The sequence below is a fragment of the Littorina saxatilis genome, linkage group LG11 (assembly GCF_037325665.1).
Source record: "Littorina saxatilis isolate snail1 linkage group LG11, US_GU_Lsax_2.0, whole genome shotgun sequence".
In the NCBI taxonomy this organism is placed as follows: Eukaryota; Metazoa; Mollusca; class Gastropoda; order Littorinimorpha; family Littorinidae; genus Littorina; species Littorina saxatilis.
The window spans coordinates 34,904,544-34,924,543 of NC_090255.1; the positions used below are offsets into that span (position 1 = coordinate 34,904,544).

General features: G+C 42.2%; 1 protein-coding gene across 2 annotated transcripts in view; it reads right to left on the reverse strand.

Moving 5' to 3' along the window:
* The window catches only part of LOC138980328 (potassium channel subfamily T member 2-like), a 50,474-nt gene that overhangs the window by 28,502 nt on the left and 1,972 nt on the right, over positions 1–20,000 (reverse strand). For both annotated transcript variants that reach the window (XM_070353196.1, XM_070353195.1), the window contains exons 4-12: positions 19,409–19,573; positions 18,896–19,032; positions 18,432–18,495; positions 9,417–9,525; positions 8,546–8,654; positions 7,413–7,562; positions 6,742–6,944; positions 6,093–6,242; positions 216–354 (exon numbers count right to left, since the gene is read on the reverse strand). In XM_070353196.1, coding sequence (XP_070209297.1) covers positions 216–354; positions 6,093–6,242; positions 6,742–6,944; positions 7,413–7,562; positions 8,546–8,654; positions 9,417–9,525; positions 18,432–18,495; positions 18,896–19,032; positions 19,409–19,573 — 1,226 coding nt within the window. The remainder of the gene's footprint in view (positions 1–215; positions 355–6,092; positions 6,243–6,741; positions 6,945–7,412; positions 7,563–8,545; positions 8,655–9,416; positions 9,526–18,431; positions 18,496–18,895; positions 19,033–19,408; positions 19,574–20,000) is intronic.

Here is a 20,000-nt window from a genome sequence, read left to right on the forward strand (position 1 = left end):
ACGTTATATGTCAAAGCAGCACCGTCCTGATATGGCCCTTCGTGGTCGGCTGGGCGTTAAGCAAACAAACAAACAAACAAATACTGTTGAAACAAACGGTCGAGCGAAGAAATAACGAAGACTGACCGACTACCAGAAACCAGACAGACAGAAATACAGACTGACAGACAGACAGATTGATTGACACACAGTCAGACACGAAGATCCAAACACACCTGTCCTGCCCCACATCATCATACTGCTGAAAGACGCGGTCCGGGTTAGACGTCTCGTACATCCTCTCCAGAGTTAGCGTTCCTGTTTCCTCCTCCGACGTGCTGCTTTTTCCGTTGGGAAGGTTCAGCAGCGGCAGAGCTAAACAAAACAAGTCACGTGAGGCGATAATACAACATGTAGTCAAGCTGTCGAACTCACAGAATGAAACTGAACGCACTGCATCTTTTCAGCAAGACCGTATACTCGTAGCATCGTCAGTCCACCACTCGTGGCCAAGGAAATGAAATTGACAATCCAGAATAGTGCGGTAGTGGTTGCGCTGAGCAGGATAGCACGCTTTTCTGTATCTCTATTCTTGTTATCTTTCTGAGTTTGTTTTTAATCCAAACATATCACATCTATATGTTTTTTGAATCAGGAACCAACAAAGAGTAAGATAAAATTGTTTTTAAATCGATTTCGGAAATTTGATTTTAATCATAGTTTTCATATCTTTAATTTTGTGAGCTTGTTTTTGATCCGAATGTAACATATATATGTTTTTGGAATCAGAAAATGATAAAAAATAAGATGAAATTGTTTTTGGATCGTTTCATAAAAAAACAAAAACAATTTTCAGATGTTTAATGATCAACACTTGACTAAATGTAAAAAGAAGTAAAATAGAATGAAAATTTGAAGATACAAGTCGCTTTGTCATTTGTGACCCTCCACCACGAAATGAGTCGCATGTCACCTCGCGCGGTTCTGCGCTAGGCTTAATATAAGTCTGGGTAGTGTCTGGTAACAGTGTGAGGGTCACCTTAGTCACAGGCTTATAACTCAAACAGTTTTCGCTCTTTTCTAAAACGGTTTTCACCACTGGATAGAACATAAAAAACTCTTTAGGAAAACGTAAAAATCTGAAAATCATGTAAAAGGTGACATGCGACTCATTTCGTGGTGGAGGGTCACATTTAAATACTTGTTATTCTCTCAGATGCCAAGAGATTGGTTCCTCGTAACTTTCACTTACTCTTGTTGCACATGTGGTATGCAATTAGAGTGCCTGGTAGCGGCAGAGCTTATAAAATGTGTGTTTGTGCCACAATAAGGACTGGGTGGCCGAATGGTAACGCACTTGCGCTCGGAAGCGAGAGGTTGCGAGTTCGACCCTGGGTCAGGGCGTTAGGAATTTTCTCCCCCCTTTCCTAACCTAGGTGGTGGGTTCAAGTGTTAGTCTTTCGGATGAGACGAAAAACCGAGGTCCCTTCGTGTACACTATATTGGGGTGTGCACGTTAAAGATCCCACGATTGACAAAAGGGTCTTTCCTGGCAAAATTGTATAGGCATAGATAAAAAAAATGTCCACCAAAATACCCGTGTGACTTGGAATAATAGGCCGTGAAAAGTAGGATATGCGCCGAAATGGCTGCGATCTGCTGGTCGATGTGAATGCGTGATGTATTGTGTAGAAAATTCCATCTCACACGGCATAAATAGATCCCTGCGCCTTGAGTCCGAGTCTGGAGATACGCGCGCGATATAAGACTTCATATATCACATAACATAACAAGAAATTCCTCCGAGGTAGGAAAGACACCCCTGTCCTTACCATTCTCACTGCCACCAACTGAGAAGGCACTGCTAACAAGTGTGGTTAAAATAAGTTGATTGAGTGGACAAAGAGACAGGCGGAGAAAAAGACAAATCAATATAACTCTTTCTGTAACACCTACTGACCGCATACAGAAAACAAAAGATCCCGAAAAAAATAAAAACCAAAATCGGTTTGCGCTGCGCGCTGAGAGCAGGTATTGAAATATCTCATCGACCGGATTTTGTCCGGGGTGTATCTGCCGCTTCGCCGGGTAGCAAGTAGAGCCGAATACCCGGCTTGAGTGGCGCACTGTACGCCGGCTTCGAACCATGGACCCGTCAAGCTTAGGTCCCTTCCAGACTCGTGGAATGGGAACAGCACGAACATGATTCAGGGGCCATAATGCCATTCCTGATCATATCATGTCGAGTCCCATACTTGTCGTTAAAATTAATATTAAAAGTCCTACGGTTTTGAGCCATTAAGGACTTGAGTGTTTGTCCGCTTTCAAAAAGAGGAAAGAAAGAAACAAAAAATAAGGAGAGGAGGGCAGGGGGTGGGGTTGAGTTGATAATGCTCTGTGGAATTTGTTAAAATGAAAAGTAGTTAAGATGTTTCTTGGTAAGAATTATAAGTCTGTATTCTATATCTTGAATAACGGGTTTGTAAAATGATTTTTTTTTTTAATTCAAATCGAGTTAAAAAGTGGAACCTTTCAGGATCACCAATAAAACCAAATAGATGAGCAAGTAAGAGGAACACGAACAATAAATCTCAAAACTTTTTACAAATAAAAGGATTAAAATGTAAGCCACGAAGGCCGTGGTAATAAAAACAATATGTACAGTTTGGCGACTAGTGGGCCTTAGGTGAGGATATGTTGTCTAGAGGGTAGTCGCTGGAATCAGGAGGGATGGCGGGAGCCACTCGACCTCTAACTGAAACACGCTGATGTGATAATCTGGGCTTAGTTATACCCACAGCCCCATGTCCGAGTCCCTGACCAGTCGGCACAGCAGCAAGCTGTGTGACCAGCCTAGAGAACTGCTACTGCGCAAATAATCCTGGGGACTCAGACCATGGAGCTGCATATAAGGTTTTAAAGGTAATTCTATTTGTAGCGCATGGAGCGAAAATGTGTTGAAATGAATAGGGTTCTCCACAATGGCAGGACTTGTTAAAGATATGGAAGCGGCAGCCGCCGGCACGGAGGCGTCTGAAGATAGTGAGGAGGTTTGTTGGGAGATCGGGGTGTAGATCGTTCATATCAATGGGTTGATAGGACAGAGATGTTACGTACTGACTTCGAATGAGTTTACGGATTTTACTGTAGAACTCGGTTACTGAGTAGCCGATGTTAGTGTTAGCTGGGCTAGATTCTGCCGCTTCTTTGGCAGCGACATCCGCCAGTTCATTTCCCCGGACCCCTACGTGAGAGGGGACCCAGAGAAATGATACGGATGTGCCGGATGAGATTAACTGGTGACATATAAAGAGGATTTCTCTTTGTAGCTCTGCCCGATTTGATGTGTTTCGATGCAGAGCTTGTAATGAAGAGCGCGAGTCAGAGCAGAAAACTACCGCACGCGGTGTGACTGGGAGGTCATTTATAAAAGTGCATGCCATGAGCAAGGCAAATAGCTCGGCTGAGAATATGGAGATGTCTTTATTAAGAGTATATTTCCTTGAGATTTTGAGATCTGGGATCACAAAGGCGCAGCCAACGCTGCCGTCTGCAAATTTGGATCCGTCAGTAAAGACTTTTAAATGCTCCGAGAATTTGTAGTTTAGGGTTTCTTTTGTAACAGTAGCTAGGTAGACGGGGTTATCCTTTTTGGTAGTATTATCTTCACTGTCGTATATGATAGTAGGGGTTTCCTCAAGCCACGGCGGGTAGGAGGGCGGGGGGACCCTGGCCAGCTCACTGACCTTCACCCCGCTATCGGCTAGAATGCGGTTTACTGTGTCGGATAAGGGTAGCGTTTTGGCCAAGAGTTGAGTGCTATGTTTGGTGTTGGCCTCATAATTTTGGTGCTGAGGAAAAAAGTCAGTCAGGACCTCGCAGGCAGAGTTCTCTACCGCGTGGGCTCTGACAGCATACTGAGCTGAACGGAGTTTTATCTCATCCACAAGGGGCAGCCACCCACACTCGCTGTAGACTCGACTCTTACTCGCTTGTTGGGAGAGTCCCAGAGCTATTTTGAGCGCCCTGCACTCTATAATAGCCAGTTTTTTCATGAGCGCCGGGCGCGTCGCGAAATAAGCTTCGCACCCGTAAAGGAGGCGGGAGCGAATTAATGCCCGCACTACCTCTGTGACACACTTACGTCCTCTGGCCCAGGATTGGGACGCCAGGTAGCGTATGATATAAAGATCCTTGTTGGCCTTATTGATCAGATGTTCGATATGACTGGTCCAGTTAAGTCGGGTATCGATGATAACGCCGAGGAACTTAACTTCTGAGCTCGGTTTGATAATATCACAACCTATCTTTATACTGCAGTTCCTGTACAGTTGTCTACGGGAGACAACAAGAAAGACTGTTTTATTTGAGGCTAGTTGGAAGCCGTTGGTGTACATATATTGACAGAGGTTGTCAATTTTAGATTGGTAAGAAGATAAGTCAACAGTGTTGGTAACTCTGTTATGGCGTGGTCTATTAGTGTCTATTAAGGCGAGGTCGTCCGCATACAGAAGTACACTGGCACCGTCAACCTTAACAGAAGTAATGTCATAGAGCATGATGCTGAATAAGTTTGGCGCGATGATACTGCCCTGGGGAACCCCCATGTCCAGCGCATGGGTTTCGGACACCGAAGAGCCCACTCGGACAGACATCTTGCGATTGCTGATGAAGTTTTTGATGAATTGGTACATGTGGCCAGAGACACCGATTCTGCCGAGTTTTAGGAGTAGACGAGCATGCCAGACGCTGTCGTACGCAGATTTAATATCAAAGAAGGTTCCAAGAAGAGAATTATTACTATGTGCCAAGGTCTTTTTGATTTTTTCAGTGACGTGCACAATGTGGTCCGCACACGAACGACCTTGCCTAAAACCTGCCTGGCATGTTGGAATGATATTGTGTTTATTGAGGTGGAACTCCAGCCTCTGGTTCACCACACGCTCAAAGATCTTGCTGAGGTGGGGGGTTAGTGATATGGGGCGGTAACTGCCAGGTAGATTGCCCGGTTTTCCGCTCTTCAATACTGCTACTACTTGTGAGTCTGACCACGCTGCGGGGATAGTATCCTTTAACCAGCATAGATTGAAAAACTGAGTGAGCAACTTAACAAAGTTAGGTGGTAGATGTTTTATCATGTGATATGATATTGGGTCTAAACCTGTGGATTTTTTTGGGTCTTTCACAGAAGAGATGGCGTTTTGGACTTCTTTTGCCTTAAACATGCAGTTTATAGGCAACTGGTTGTCATCTGGGGGGTATGTGAAACCCTTCTCCTGATCTAACCTATAATTGAGTCGTTCAGTATCTAGGGATTTTGATTGACTATTTTTGGCAAAGGTATCTGCTAATAGGTTTGCCTTTTCAGAGTCAGTTGTGGTCATTTTATCATACTTGTCGACGACGCCCTAGGTACCACATCACAAACAGAACTGTGCAATACACAGGTGTTTTCTACAGACACACTCAAACACACACACACACAGAGAAGCCGTATATATATCTATATCTATTGTATAAATATATAGAGATAGATGAGAGTGTATTTTTCGCGTGGCTATAAATTGATTCGACCTTTGCACTTTTACAGTGAGGATAATTTACGGGTCCAATTTACGTTCTGGACACTGCGGTGACCTTCTAAAAATAGTAACAGAACGCCGGGAATATCCGAAGATGCCCCCTCACACTATAGTGCACCATACGAAGGAAGGGAGGTAAACGCTGAAAACATGGAGAAGATAAGGAAGAGTTATGCGGTAGTTGATCCCCCAAAAAACCAAAATCCACCAATAACTCCCTAACCGTGTGTTTGACTGGTCCCAATTTTTGTAAGGACCGTCTCAGGAATGTATAGAACCTGTTCACCAAGTTTGGTGACGATCGGTCCGTTCATTCTTGAGATCTACTTGCGAACACAAACAAACACACAAACAAACAAACAAACAAACAAACACACAAACAAACAAACAAACAAACACATCCAGTGAAACCTATACACACCCCTATACCGGGGGTGTAACAATGAGATAATAAAGTTGTATTGAATTGAATTGAATTGAATTGAATTTATCATCTTCTTAGTAAGGGTGTTGCCCATGCTACAAACTCACACTCAATTCCATCCCTCATCTTCTTAGTAAGGGCGTTGCCCATGCTACTGGTGATGGTATTGAAGACACTCTCCTCCTCATCATCCGCAGCTTCGTCCCCATCTTCCGTCTCCGACTGCAACCACTGCTGCAGATTGGCTGCAAGCTGCTCTGTTTGCAATGAACAAAGAGAAGAAAGAAGATTTATTGAAATGTCTCTCACAACAGCACAGATTCGACTCAACAATGTTCATAATAAATAAAATGTGAAGTATAAATGGTGTTTCTTGAAGCCATAATGTTTGATAATTTATATATGGGTCAAAATGTAAAAGAGTATAAAAACTCGTAAACCAACCGGCCCTATCGGATTTGAATCAACTTGAAAGTGTTCTTGTTTGTGAATAAGGTTGTTGCAATGTTAGTTTTTTTTAAATGGTGGTACGTATGTCATGCTACTGGTTTGAGAAACTGAGCGACAGTTTATTAGGGCACTATATTATCATAGCCTTCACCCGTTTAAGTGTTCTCACTTCATATACACTAAACACCCACTGCGAACACTGGTATTCACCTGTACAAATATGCACATTGCAATCAGTACCAATAATGTAAACTGGTAGTTTTAGAAACTGAAACCAGAACCTAAGTGTAAATGTAAAACAAGTACCGATATTTTTCTGTCGCTGCTGAGACATGGGAGAGGTGTCCTCATGCTCCAGTGGTGTGGTGACACGAGAGTATTCCTCCTTGGTGAGACTCATGTAGAAACAGTAGTCTGTTCCCTTCAGGATGTAGTCCGGCCCAGGGTTTAACTTGAGGCAGGGTTCGCTGTCCGTACTGTCCAGAACAGCCAGCAGGCACACTCCCAGACTGAACACAACACGCGGAGAATTAGCAGACAACAAACTTCAACTGAACACACACACAACGGCGAGAATGATAGCTGAGCATGCAGCAACTTCATTCTAAAAACACGTTTGCCAGTCTAGCTTTCGATCGCAAAATCTGTAGCTGCGTGTGGGATAAAAATGCAGCTTTAAAGAATATGCACAATTCTGTTGGTATTTCATGTACATTGATACATTTAATTAAGTCAGGAATACATTGGATAATATGTTTGACTTAATTCTATGAAACACCATACAACAAATATCCTAAAGATATGACAACGCAAAGGCCGTTTTTTCTCTCATGTTTAAAAATTTGATTGCAGTTAATAAACGTTCAATATTAAACCTTTAGCGAAATAAAACAAAATCATCTGCATAGACTTCATTTCTCAGAAAGTTGCGCTTCAAATGTAATAATCTGCGTTTTCAGTTGGAAATCGAGAGATACCTTTGGTGAACTGCAGCTGAGGCTTGGGCGAAAGGTTTCCCCTCAAAATTATGGAAGAATATGCTGCGATTGAGCTGGATGTGATAAATCTCATTGCCAGAGTGACGGCCATAGACCTGCTGCCATGGTTCCTCTGCATACGATCCTTCCCTGCAAAACATACCTTAAATAACACACGATAAGCACACGGTAAAGGCTGTCCATAACTGAGCCTGAAGATCAATTTGCGAAGACTTCCAATGTCTTTTTACTGGCAATTCAGTGCCAAAGCATCGTGCAACGAGATTCGTGAAGTACACTTCGCAAAGTCGACTTTGTCAATTAATATCAGGTTTAACAGATATAGTGCACACGCATCATAACTGTCGACTATGGATTAAAAAGGTATGCACTAACATTCGCCGACATAGAAATATAGACATGCTTTTTCAACCATGAACACTCTGAGCCTTCTTCAAGGGTAGCCTGCAGATTAACAGCTATTGTGTGTTTTGTTTTCTTCTGCGTAGCGATAGGGTCCGATATTTTAAAGAGGCAAGTCTAATGCCGAGTCTGAATTTAAGTCGAAGACAAATTATCTTCAAAGTCTGTTAAATAGGTAGTACTGCAACGTGTAGCAGGCAAACTACCCGTCGTCTAATGTGGTCAGGCTACAATAGCTATATATATACTATGCAAAAACTAAAAAAGTCACTAAAAAAGAATGTATCCATTGAACATTGAATTTTCCCTTTTAAGCCATGTGACATCAGAGGCCAACTAAAGCTCTTAATAGGGCGGTTGGCCGAGACTACAAAATAGTAAGTAATTATGCACGTTCAAAACAATTAAAAGGAATGCTAACAAAAACAGATCGATACATACATCTTATTTGTATTTTTGACCCTGATATGTCATTTTACAAACATCTTGACAGTCATCGTTTACCTAGACAACTAGCGCTGTATTAGATAACAATGGCTGACTAGATCTGTGTCAAATGTCATATTTTGGTCTAAAATACAAATAACGTAAAATGCGCAGTGTCATGGCTTTAAGGTGGTATAGTGTCAGCAACCACGTCCCATTTGCCAAAATAAACGCATGTTAACGCCCAGGTACAAAAACAAAGACAAGCAAGAGCGAGGACTCACTTCCCCCTGGAGGTGTGTAGAATCAGTGTGACCAGCGTGGACAAACCAGGGTACAGACAGTTGTTGGCAAGAAGGGCAAACTTGAACTCGTCCTCACAGACCACATGTTCTGCAAATAAATCGAACCCACACAGTTCATCCTCAATGCAAATTTGCTCGCCAGAATATTTCGTTCTTTTCTCGATATAAATTGTAGTTCTGAATTATGATTTGTGGACAGAAATGAAGGTGCAGTTGACCAGATTATTTTTCTTCTATATTATGTGGAAATATCTGTCTTAAGATTTGCGGCAATTTTACAAAATCAATAACGATGTCTCCTCGGCAGTTCAGCAAAGAACTGCTGACCAAAATCCCTTCGATACTATACAAAAGTGCCTTGCTGCACGTACATTTAAACACATTGCGGCGTCCAGTATTGCATGTTTACTTGTTAACTATATATTTGTCCCGTGCAAACACTCATGTTCAACACCACTAATCTGTCCCGACTTTCACAAGCGAGAAGAACCTCCTTCGACTTGGACACAGACACAAATTCAATGGTCTCACTGGTCTCACTGGTCTCACTGGTCTCAACGGTCTCACTGGTCTCACTGGTCTCACTGGTCTCAACGGTCTCACTGGTCTCACTGGTCTCAACGGTCTCACTGGTTGTTTCCTGTGCTGTGCTGGGATATTTTGCTGGCCTAATCTTACAGATTGCAAAATAATTCACACCCAAAAATAATTTGACACAGAAAGCAACCAAGCTATAGATTTTAAAAAGATGCTCTTATTCCGTGTACAAATAATTGTTTTATAATTATGTAGTGGTTAAGATGATCTCTTTGACACGGAAAGAAAGGCATCTGTAGGAAAGATAGCTTACCGGCAAATCTGACATGCAGCTTGTTTGTGGCGTGAAAGAGCTGGATGTACTGCCGGCACCTGGGCGCAAAGTCCTTCACAGCCCACGACCTTAGAACGGTGTGCTGATCCTGAACACAGAGCACGTGATACTAAAACAGTGTGTTTTTAAATCAAAACATGTCATACAATTTGCCTCATGATCATCTCTGAATTAACGCTCAATATACAACTCTGATTATCCTGATGAGACAAGCGTCTGCATAGCCTGTTCGTGTACAAAGCCTGTCACCTGCATCTCGGGTACAAAAAAAGGGATGTTTAACCAATGTAAACAATGCTTAACCTAATTGATTTTATTCATTTTTTCCCGACAAGGACCTATGCCAGATCAAAGGACGTTTAAACTCGTTTGTGCCGTGTTTAAGGTCGTTTGACCTCGTTTTTGCCGTGTTTAAGGACGTTTGACCTCGTTTTTGACGTGTTTATGGACGTTTGACATCGTTTTTGACGTGTTTAAGGACGTTTGACCTCGTTGTGGCCGTGTTTAAGGTCGTTTGACCTCGTTTTGGACGTGTTTATGGCCGTTTAACTTCGTTTTTGCCGTGTTTAAGGACGTTTGACCTCGTATTTGACGTGTTTAAGGACGTTTGACCTCGTTGTGGACGTGTTTATGGACGTTTGACCTCGTTGTGGACGTGATTATGGACGTTTGACCTCGTTTTTGACGTGTTTAAGGTCGTTTGACCTTGTTTTTGAAGTGTTTAAGGTCGTTTGACCTCGTTTTTGGCGTGTTTTTGGACGTTTGAACTCGTTTAAGCACGTTTGACCTCGTTGTGGCCGTGTTTAAGGTCGTTTGACCTCGGTTTTGACGTGTTTATGGACGTTTGACTTCGTTTTTGACGTGTTTAATGATGTTTGACCTGGTTTTGACGTGTTTAAGGACGTTTGACCTCGTTTTGACGTGTTTTTGGACGTTTGACCTCGTTTATGACGTTTTTAAAGACGTTTGACCTGGTTTTGACGTGTTTAAGGATGTTTGACCTCGTTTTGGACGTGTTTATGGACGTTTGACCTCGTTTTTGCCGTGTTAAAGGTCGTTTGACCTTGTTTTTGAAGTGTTTAAGGTCGTTTGACCTCGTTTTTGACGTGTTTTTGGACGTTTGACCTCGTTTAAGGACGTTTGACCTCGGTTTGGCCGTGTCTAAGGTCGTGTGACCTCGTTTTTTGACGTGTTTATGGACGTTTGACCTCGTTTTTTGACGTGTTTATGGACGTTTGACCTTGTTTATGACGTTATTAAGGACCTTTGACCTGGTTTTGACGTGTTTGAGGATGTTTGACCTCGTTTTGGACGTGTTTAAGGTCGTTTGACCTCGTTTAAGGACGTTTGACCTCGTTGTGGCCGTGTTTATGGTCGTTTGACCTAATTTTTGACGTGTTTATGGACGTTTGACTTCGTTTTTGACGTGTTTAAGGATGTTTGACCTGGTTTTGACGTGTTTTTGGACGTTTGACCTCGTTTATGACGTTTTTAAGGACGTTTGACCTGCTTTTGACGTGTTTAAGGACGTTTGACCTCGTTTTGACGTGTTTTTGGACGTTTGACCTCGTTTATGACGTGTTTATGGACGTTTGACTTCGTTTTTGACGTGTTTAAGGACGTTTGACCTGCTTTTGACGTGTTTAAGGACGTTTGACCTCGTTTTGACGTGTTTTTGGACGTTTGACCTCGTTTATGACGTTATTAAGGACCTTTGACCTGGTTTTGACGTGTTTAAGGATGTTTGACCTCATTTTTGCCGTGTTAAAGGACGTTTGACCTCGTTTTTGTCGTGTTGAAGGACGTTTGACCTCGTTATTGACGTGTTTTTGGACGTTTGACCTCGTTTAAGGACGTTTAACCTCGTTGTGGCCGTGTTTAAGGTCGTTTGACCTCGGTTTTGACGTGTTTATGGACGTTTGACTTCGTTTTTGACGTGTTTAATGATGTTTGACCTGGTTTTGACGTGTTTAAGGACGTTTGACCTCGTTTTGACGTGTTTTTGGACGTTTGACCTTGTTTATGACGTTATTAAGGACCTTTGACCTGGTTTTGACGTGTTTAAGGATGTTTGACCTCGTTTTGGACGTGTTTATGGACGTTTGACCACGTTTTTGCCGTTGTTAAGGTCGTTTGACCTTGTTTTTGAAGTGTTTAAGGTCGTTTGACCTCGTTTTTGACGTGTTTTTGGACGTTTGACCTCGTTTAAGGACGTTTGACCTCGTTGTGGCCGTGTTTATGGTCGTTTGACCTAATTCTTGACGTGTTTATGGACGTTTGACTTCGTTTTTGACGTGTTTAAGAATGTTTGACCTGGTTTTGACGTGTTTTTGGACGTTTGACCTCGTTTATGACGTGTTTAAGGACGTTTGACCTGCTTTTGACGTGTTTATGGACGTTTGACCTCGTTGTGGACGTGATTATGGACGTTTGACCTCGTTTTGACGTGTTTTTGGACGTTTGACCTTGTTTATGACGTTATTAAGGACCTTTGACCTGGTTTTGACGTGTTCAAGGACGTTTGACCTCGTTTTGACGTGTTTTTGGACGTTTGACCTCGTTTATGACGTTTTTAAGGACGTTTGACCTGGTTTTGACGTGTTTAAGGTCGTTTGACCTCGTTTTTGCCGTGTTTAAGGACGTTTGACCTCGTTTTTGCCGTGTTAAAGGTCGTTTGACCTTGTTTTTGAAGTGTTTAAGGTCGTTTGACCTCGTTATTAACGTGTTTTTGGACGTTTGACCTCGTTTAAGGACGTTTGACCTCGTTGTGGCCGTGTTTAAGGTCGTTTGACCTCGTTTTTGACGTGTTTAGGGATGTTTGAATTCGTTTTTGACGTGTTTAAGGATGTTTGACCTGGTTTTGACGTGTTTTTGGACGTTTGACATCGTTTATGACGTTTTTAAGTACGTTTGACCTGGTTTTGACGTGTTTAAGGACGTTTGACCTCGTTTTCACGTGTTTTTGGACGTTTGACCTCGTTTAAGGACGTTTGACCTCGTTGTGGCCGTGTTTATGGTCGTTTGACCTAATTTTTGACGTGTTTATGGACGTTTGACCTCGTTTATGACGTGTTTATGGACGTTTGACTTCGTTTTTGACGTGTTTAAGGACGTTTGACCTGCTTTTGACGTGTTTAAGGACGTTTGACCTCGTTTTGACGTGTTTTTGGACGTTTGACCTCATTTATGACGTTTTTAAGGTCGTTTGACCTCGTTTTTGCCGTGTTTAAGGACGTTTGACCTCGTTTTTGACGTGTTTAAGGTCGTTTGACCTTGTTTTTGAAGTGTTTAAGGTCGTTTGACCTCGTTTTTGGCGTGTTTTTGGACGTTTGAACTCGTTTAAGCACGTTTGACCTCGTTGTGGCCGTGTTTAAGGTCGTTTGACCTCGGTTTTGACGTGTTTATGGACGTTTGACTTCGTTTTTGACGTGTTTAAGGATGTTTGACCTGGTTTTGACGTGTTTAAGGACGTTTGACCTCGTTTTGACGTGTTTTTGGACGTTTGACCTCGTTTATGACGTTTTTAAAGACGTTTGACCTGGTTTTGACGTGTTTAAGGATGTTTGACCTCGTTTTGGACGTGTTTATGGACGTTTGACCACGTTTTTGCCGTTGTTAAGGTCGTTTGACCTTGTTTTTGAAGTGTTTAAGGTCGTTTGACCTCGTTTTTGACGTGTTTTTGGACGTTTGACCTCGTTTAAGGACGTTTGACCTCGTTGTGGCCGTGTTTAAGGTTGTTTGACCTCATTTTTGACGTGTTTATGGACGTTTGACTTCGTTTTTGACGTGTTTAAGGATGTTTGACCTGGTTTTGACGTGTTTTTGGACGTTTGACCTCGTTTATGACGTTTTTAAGGACGTTTGACCTGCTTTTGACGTGTTTAAGGACGTTTGACCTCGTTTTGACGTGTTTTTGGACGTTTGACCTCGTTTATGACGTGTTTATGGACGTTTGACTTCGTTTTTGACATGTTTAAGGATGTTTGACCTGGTTTTGACGTGTTCAAGGACGTTTGACCTCGTTTTGACGTGTTTTTGGACGTTTGACCTCGTTTATGACGTTTTTAAAGACGTTTGACCTGGTTTTGACGTGTTTAAGGATGTTTGACCTCGTTTTGGGTGCGTTTATGGACGTTTGACCTCGTTTTTGACGTGTTTAAGGTCGTTTGACCTTGTTTTTGAAGTGTTTAAGGTCGTTTGACCTCGTTTTTGGCGTGTTTTTGGACGTTTGAACTCGTTTAAGCACGTTTGACCTCGTTGTGGCCGTGTTTAAGGTCGTTTGACCTCGGTTTTGACGTGTTTATGGACGTTTGACTTCGTTTTTGACGTGTTTAAGGATGTTTGACCTGGTTTTGACGTGTGTAAGGACGTTTGACCTCGTTTTGACGTGTTTTTGGACGTTTGACCTCGTTTATGACGTTTTTAAGGACGTTTGACCTTGTTTTGACGTGTTTAAGGATGTTTGACCTCGTTTTGGACGTGTTTATGGACTTTTGACCACGTTTTTGCCGTTGTTAAGGTCGTTTGACCTTGTTTTTGAAGTGTTTAAGGTCGTTTGACCTCGTTTTTGGCGTGTTTTTGGACGTTTGACCTCGTTTAAGGACGTTTGACCTCGTTGTGGCCGTGTTTAAGGTTGTTTGACCTCATTTTTGACGTGTTTATGGACGTTTGACTTCGTTTTTGACGTGTTTAAGGATGTTTGACCTGGTTTTGACGTGTTTTTGGACGTTTGACCTCGTTTATGACGTTTTTAAGGACGTTTGACCTGCTTTTGACGTGTTTAAGGACGTTTGACCTCGTTTTGACGTGTTTTTGGACGTTTGACCTTGTTTATGACGTTATTAAGGACCTTTGACCTGGTTTTGACGTGTTTAAGGATGTTTGACCTCGTTTTGGACGTGTTTCAGGACGTTTGACCTCGTTTTGGACGTGTTTAAGGACGTTTGACCTCATTGTGGCCCCGTTTATGGACGTTTGACCTCATTTTTGCCGTGTTAAAGGACGTTTGACCTCGTTTTTGTCGTGTTGAAGGACGTTTGACCTCGTTGTGGCCGTGTTTTTAGGTCGTATGTTTTCGTTTTTGACGTGTTTAAGGACGTTTGACCTCGTTTTTGCCATGTTTAAGGATGTTTGACCTCGTTTTTACATTTAGTCAAGTTTTGACTAAATGTTTTAACGTAGAGGGGGGAATCGAGACGAGGGTCGTGGTGTATGTGCGTGCGTGTGTGTGTCTGTCTGTGTGTGTGTGTAGAGCGATTCAGACTAAACTACTGGACCGATCTTTATGAAATTTGACATGAGAGTTCCTGGGTATGAAATCCCCAGACGTTTTTTTCATTTTTTTGATAAATGTCTTTGATGACGTCATATCCGGCTTTTCGTGAAAGTTGAGGCGGCACTGTCACGCCCTCATTTTTCAACCAAATTGGTTGAAATTTTGGTCAAGTAATGTTCGACGAAGCCCGGACTTCGGTATTGCATTTCAGCTTGGTGGCTTAAAAATTAATTAATGACTTTGGTCATTAAAAATCTGAAAATTGTAAAAAAAAAATAAAAATTTATAAAACGATCCACATTTACGTTCATCTTATTCTCCATCATTTTCTGATTCCAAAAACATATACATATGTTATATTCGGATTAAAAACAAGCTCTGAAAATTAAATATATAAAAATTATTATCAAAATTAAATTGTCGAAATCAATTTAAAAACACTTTCAGCTTATTCCTTGTCGGTTCCTGATTCCAAAAACATATAGGTATGATATGTTTCGATTAAAAACACGCTCAGAAAGTTAAAACAAAGAGAGGTACAGAAAAGCGTGCTATCCTTCTTAGCGCAACTACTACCCCGCTCTTCTTGTCAATTTCACTGCCTTTGCCATGAGCGGTGGACTGACGATGCTACGAGTATACGGTCTTGCTGAAAAATGGCATTGCGTTCAGTTTCATTCTGTGAGTTCGACAGCTACTTGACTAAATGTTATATTTTCGCCTTACACGACTTGTTGACGTGTATATGGACGTTTGACCTCATTTTTGACGTGTTTAAGGTCGCTTGATCCCGTTTTTGGCGTATTTAAGGTCGTTTGACTTCGTTTTTGACGTGTTTGTGGACATTTGACTTCGTTATGGCCGTGTGACCTTGTTTTGGCCGTGTTTAAGGTCGTGTGACTTTTTTTTACGTGTTTATGGACGTTTGACCTTGTTTTGGCCATGTTTAAGGTCGTATAACCTTGTTTTGGCGGTGTTGAAGGCCGTTTGACTTCGTTCTGGCCGTTTGTATGGCCGGATGACCTCGTATTGGCCGTGTTCGAGGCCGTTTGACCTCGTTCTGACCGTGTTTATTGCCGTATGACCTCGTTTTGGCCTCGTGCTCTAGGCCGTTTCGATCGTGTTTATGGCCGCTTGACCTTGTTTATGGACGTTGTTTAAGGCCATTTGACCTTGTTTTCGACGTGTTTACGGAAGTTTGACTTCGTTTTGGCCTCGTCTCGGAATTGAGATGAGGGTGTGGTGTATGTGTGTGTGTGTGTGTGTGTGTGTGTGTGTGTGTGTGTGTGTGTGTGTGTGTGTGTGTGTGTGTGTGTGTGTGTGTGTGTGTGTGTGTGTGTAGAGCGATTCAGAGAAAACTGGACCAATCTTCATTAAACTTTGCAAGAGAGTTCCTAGGTATAATATCCCCTGACTTGTTTTCCTTTATTTTATAAATGTCTTTGATGACGTCATAATCCGGCTTTTTGTGAAAGTTGAGGCCGCAATGTCATGCTTTTTTTTCTCAACCAAATTGGTTGAAACTTTGGTCAAGCAATCTTTGACGAATTCCGGACTATGGGATTGCAGTGCAGCTCGGAAGATAAACAATTAGTTAATTAGTTTGCTCATTAAAGTTGCCGATTTTTCGCAAACAGATTTAAAATTGATTGCATCGTATTCTTCATTAAATTCTAAATTAAAAAAATATATATACATATGTTATGTTTACTCTTAAAATGTGATCACGATTAAAGGTACTGAACTTGTCAAATCCAGGTGCACGGAGCCCCTGGGGCTTCTATATATATATACGACTTGTGTCTGTGTGTGTGTTTGTGTATCTGTGTATTTGTGTATTTGTGTGTTTGTGTATTTGTGTATTCGCCATGCACGGCCAAAGTTCTCGATGGATCTGCTTCAAATTTGGTGGGCATATTCAGGTAGACCCGGGACACGACACAACCTGGTCGATATTTCAACACGTGCTCTCAGCGCGCAGCGCGGAACCGATTTTGGTTCCACCTCAGCTATTTTGGTTCCACCTCAGCTACCCGGGCCCCCATACCGACACACCATAGCCGCTACACCACATCACAACGCCAAAGTTCTCGGTGGATCTTTTTCAAATTTGGACACCGTATTCAGCTACACCCCGGACACAATATCATCGATGAGATATTTCAACACGTGCTCTCAGCGCGCAGCGCTGAACTGATTTTGGTTTATGTGTTCATTTCACCATTATAAGTAACTCTTCCTTATCTTCTCCAGTGTTTGGCGTTTATCTCCCTTCCTTCGTGTGGCTTTCCCGTTCAGTTGTAAGTTACTACTATTTTTAGAATGTCACTGCGCTGTCCACTGCGCTGAGCGTCTTCGGATATTCCCGGCGTTCTGTTACTGTTACTATTTTTAGAAGGTCAACGCAGTGTACAGAACGTAAATTGGACCCGTAAATTATCCTCACTGTAAAAGTGCAAAGGTCGAATCAATTTATAGCCACGCGAAAAATACACTGTCATCTATCTCTCTATAGATACGGCTTCTCTGTGTTTTTGTGTGTGTGTGTGTGTGTGTGTGTGTGTGTGTGTGTGTGTGTGTGTGTGTGTGTGTGTGTGTGTGTGTGTGTGTGTGTCTATATGAGCAACACCTGTGCATTGTTCAGTTCTGTTTGTGATGTGGTCTGGCGGCTTTTGTGTAATTTTATGTACTGGCCTTCCTTTGAGAAGCCATAACTTGCTCAGTCCTGTTTGAGTGGAGTTCGCCTCCAAAAGGGATTAACACGGTTACATTCGTCGACAAGGATGGGACTCGATATGGTCAGGAATGGCATTATGGCCACTGAATCATTTTCGTGCTGTTCCCATTCCACGAATCCGGGAGGGACCTAAGCTTGGCGGGTCCATTGTTCGGACCCGGCGAAGCCGGCGTACGGCTCTAAGTACTTCTTCCCGGCGAAGCCGGCTACCTGGCGAAGCGGGTATTCATTCTAGTTTAGTCATACCTCAGGCAGCTATGTTGTATTTTCGCCTTACGCGACTTGTTGTTTCAGTGAAACTGGATAGTATACGTTACATATGTCGGGTACAAAAAAAGGGATGTTTAACCAATGTAAACAATGCTTAACCTAATTACTTTTATTCATTTTTTCCCGACAACGATCTATGACAGATCAAAATAATGTGTGCCCACATAAAAAAAAGTGTTTAATGTTCTACATCGCTTAACAAAATGTCTAAAATGTGGCGTTTAGGAACTGTTCATAATAGACGATGTTTAGAAATAACTCGGTCAAGTTTGTAAGGATTGTGGAAGAGTTGCTTTGCCTTGCAATATCACGTATAGCTTGCCTCAGTGTTTTAAGGAAAAGCAAGGAAAGGCAAGGGGAAGCAAATCTTCCACAACCACCCCCAACCCCCCCCCCCCCCCTCTCCCCTCCCACGCAAAAAAAAAAAAGAAAAGAAAAAAAAAACCACGAGTTATTTTCAGAATGTTTTTGTTGTCAGCATGTTGGACATTTCGCTCAGTGCTGTCGTGTTACGAAATAAATACTGGAAATGTTCAACCAACCCACCAGTCAACTGATAAAGAAAACAGCAATCACACCAAAGGCAAGACCAGTGGAACATTTTTATCCTCAGGTAGAAGTTAGGGGTATCTCAAATCATTGCAGATGAAAATATTGCAATAAATCTAAGTCACCATTTATTTGAATAGAAAATAGCAAACTCTTAACTTACAGCCTTTTCCTGGTCAGGGCAGTTTTTGTCAACAAGGAAAAACACAGCCTCTGCTTCATTTATTCTGAAACATAGCACAGTCAGTATTTGAATACAATCAACGATTACACTAAGTGAAAGAAAGAAACAAACACATAAAAAGAGCAAAATATGTAGCATGCTTTGTATAGCGTATTATTGTAAAATGACAGTGTTTGTAGTTGTGTATACATGTATTTGTATCCGTTTCGACATGTCATAAAAGTCCTTTGAGATCACTACCATGTGGAAATGAGGAGAGTGTATTGATAACTGCCTAAAAATAAATGTATAATCTTCCTTTACTTCTTTCTCTTTGTAATAGCAGCAAAATAGCAAACACGGTTATCCCGTGTCTGCCTGGATTCGAACCTAGCTGTTTCCCAAGGACCGTAAGACCAGTGCTTTACCAACTGAGCTACCTGGCCCCCCATTTGAAGCCGTACCTGCATCTCTTGAGGTCGATGTCTTTGAGAGGCGTACCCTTGATGTAGACAACACGGTTGGCCCACTTGGGATCTTTCAGGATGAACAGCATGTTGTTGTCCAGGTCCTCTGAGCTCATCAAGATCACTGTGTGCTCCTGAACGTAAAGCCAGCGCGACAGAAATGAAGTACGGTTTCATTCAAAGAATAACTAATCGGTATTCTGTACGATTCTTAACTCAAACTTATTGTAGCAGCAGCAATAACACGAACACAAACAACACCACCAGCAACAACAACAACAACATCAACAAAAACAATGTAATACAGATGCAGCAGCAGCAGCGACAAGAACAACAACCACCACAACTATCATGAAACATTCTTCAGATCTTCCTCTTATTTTTGGGAAGCATGCTTACAGTCTCTTGTGTGGTTGCTTGCTTACTTTCTTGCTTGTTTGTCTGCGTGTCTGTCTGCCTGCTTGCTTGTTTACTGGCGTGCTTCCTCACCCACTCTGTTGTAAGTCTCACCTCAAGCTTTGGATGCTCGTAGAATTCGTTGAGGAAGTTCATGACGCTGTCCGCAGTGAAGGCTGACGCACACACCACCACGTGCTTGCTCCTCTGCGCCTTGCTCTTCCCATAATCCCCTCCTGTTTTTTTCCGCTGAGCCCACGTGGACCCTATCTCCTCCAGCTGAAAACACAAGGCAAGGCAGAGAACACTGAAAGGCTAGAGATAAAGGTTGTCATGACGAATTACGTTAGTGATGACACGTCGTCTGAGCGGGATTCACATGTTAGGTTCTTAAGGGATATACTTTCCAGGCAAAACAACCGGCGCGATAAAACGATCGCTTTCAATTTGAAACTGACCCATGCTGTGAAATGATTTCAACTGAAACAGATATGACATGAATACTTCAAGGTCTTCTACAATTGGAAAACATTACGGACATGCGCCTTAAATGCAAAGGGTCTTGTTTTTACCATAAAGAAACATAACTTGTAAAAATGTTGAGTTTTTTTTTTTTACATGACACCGAAATCATCTAGCTTACCAAGATGGTACCAGATTTATGACGAATGCAAACACTCCTGTTAGTGGACAGTGTAACTTTAAA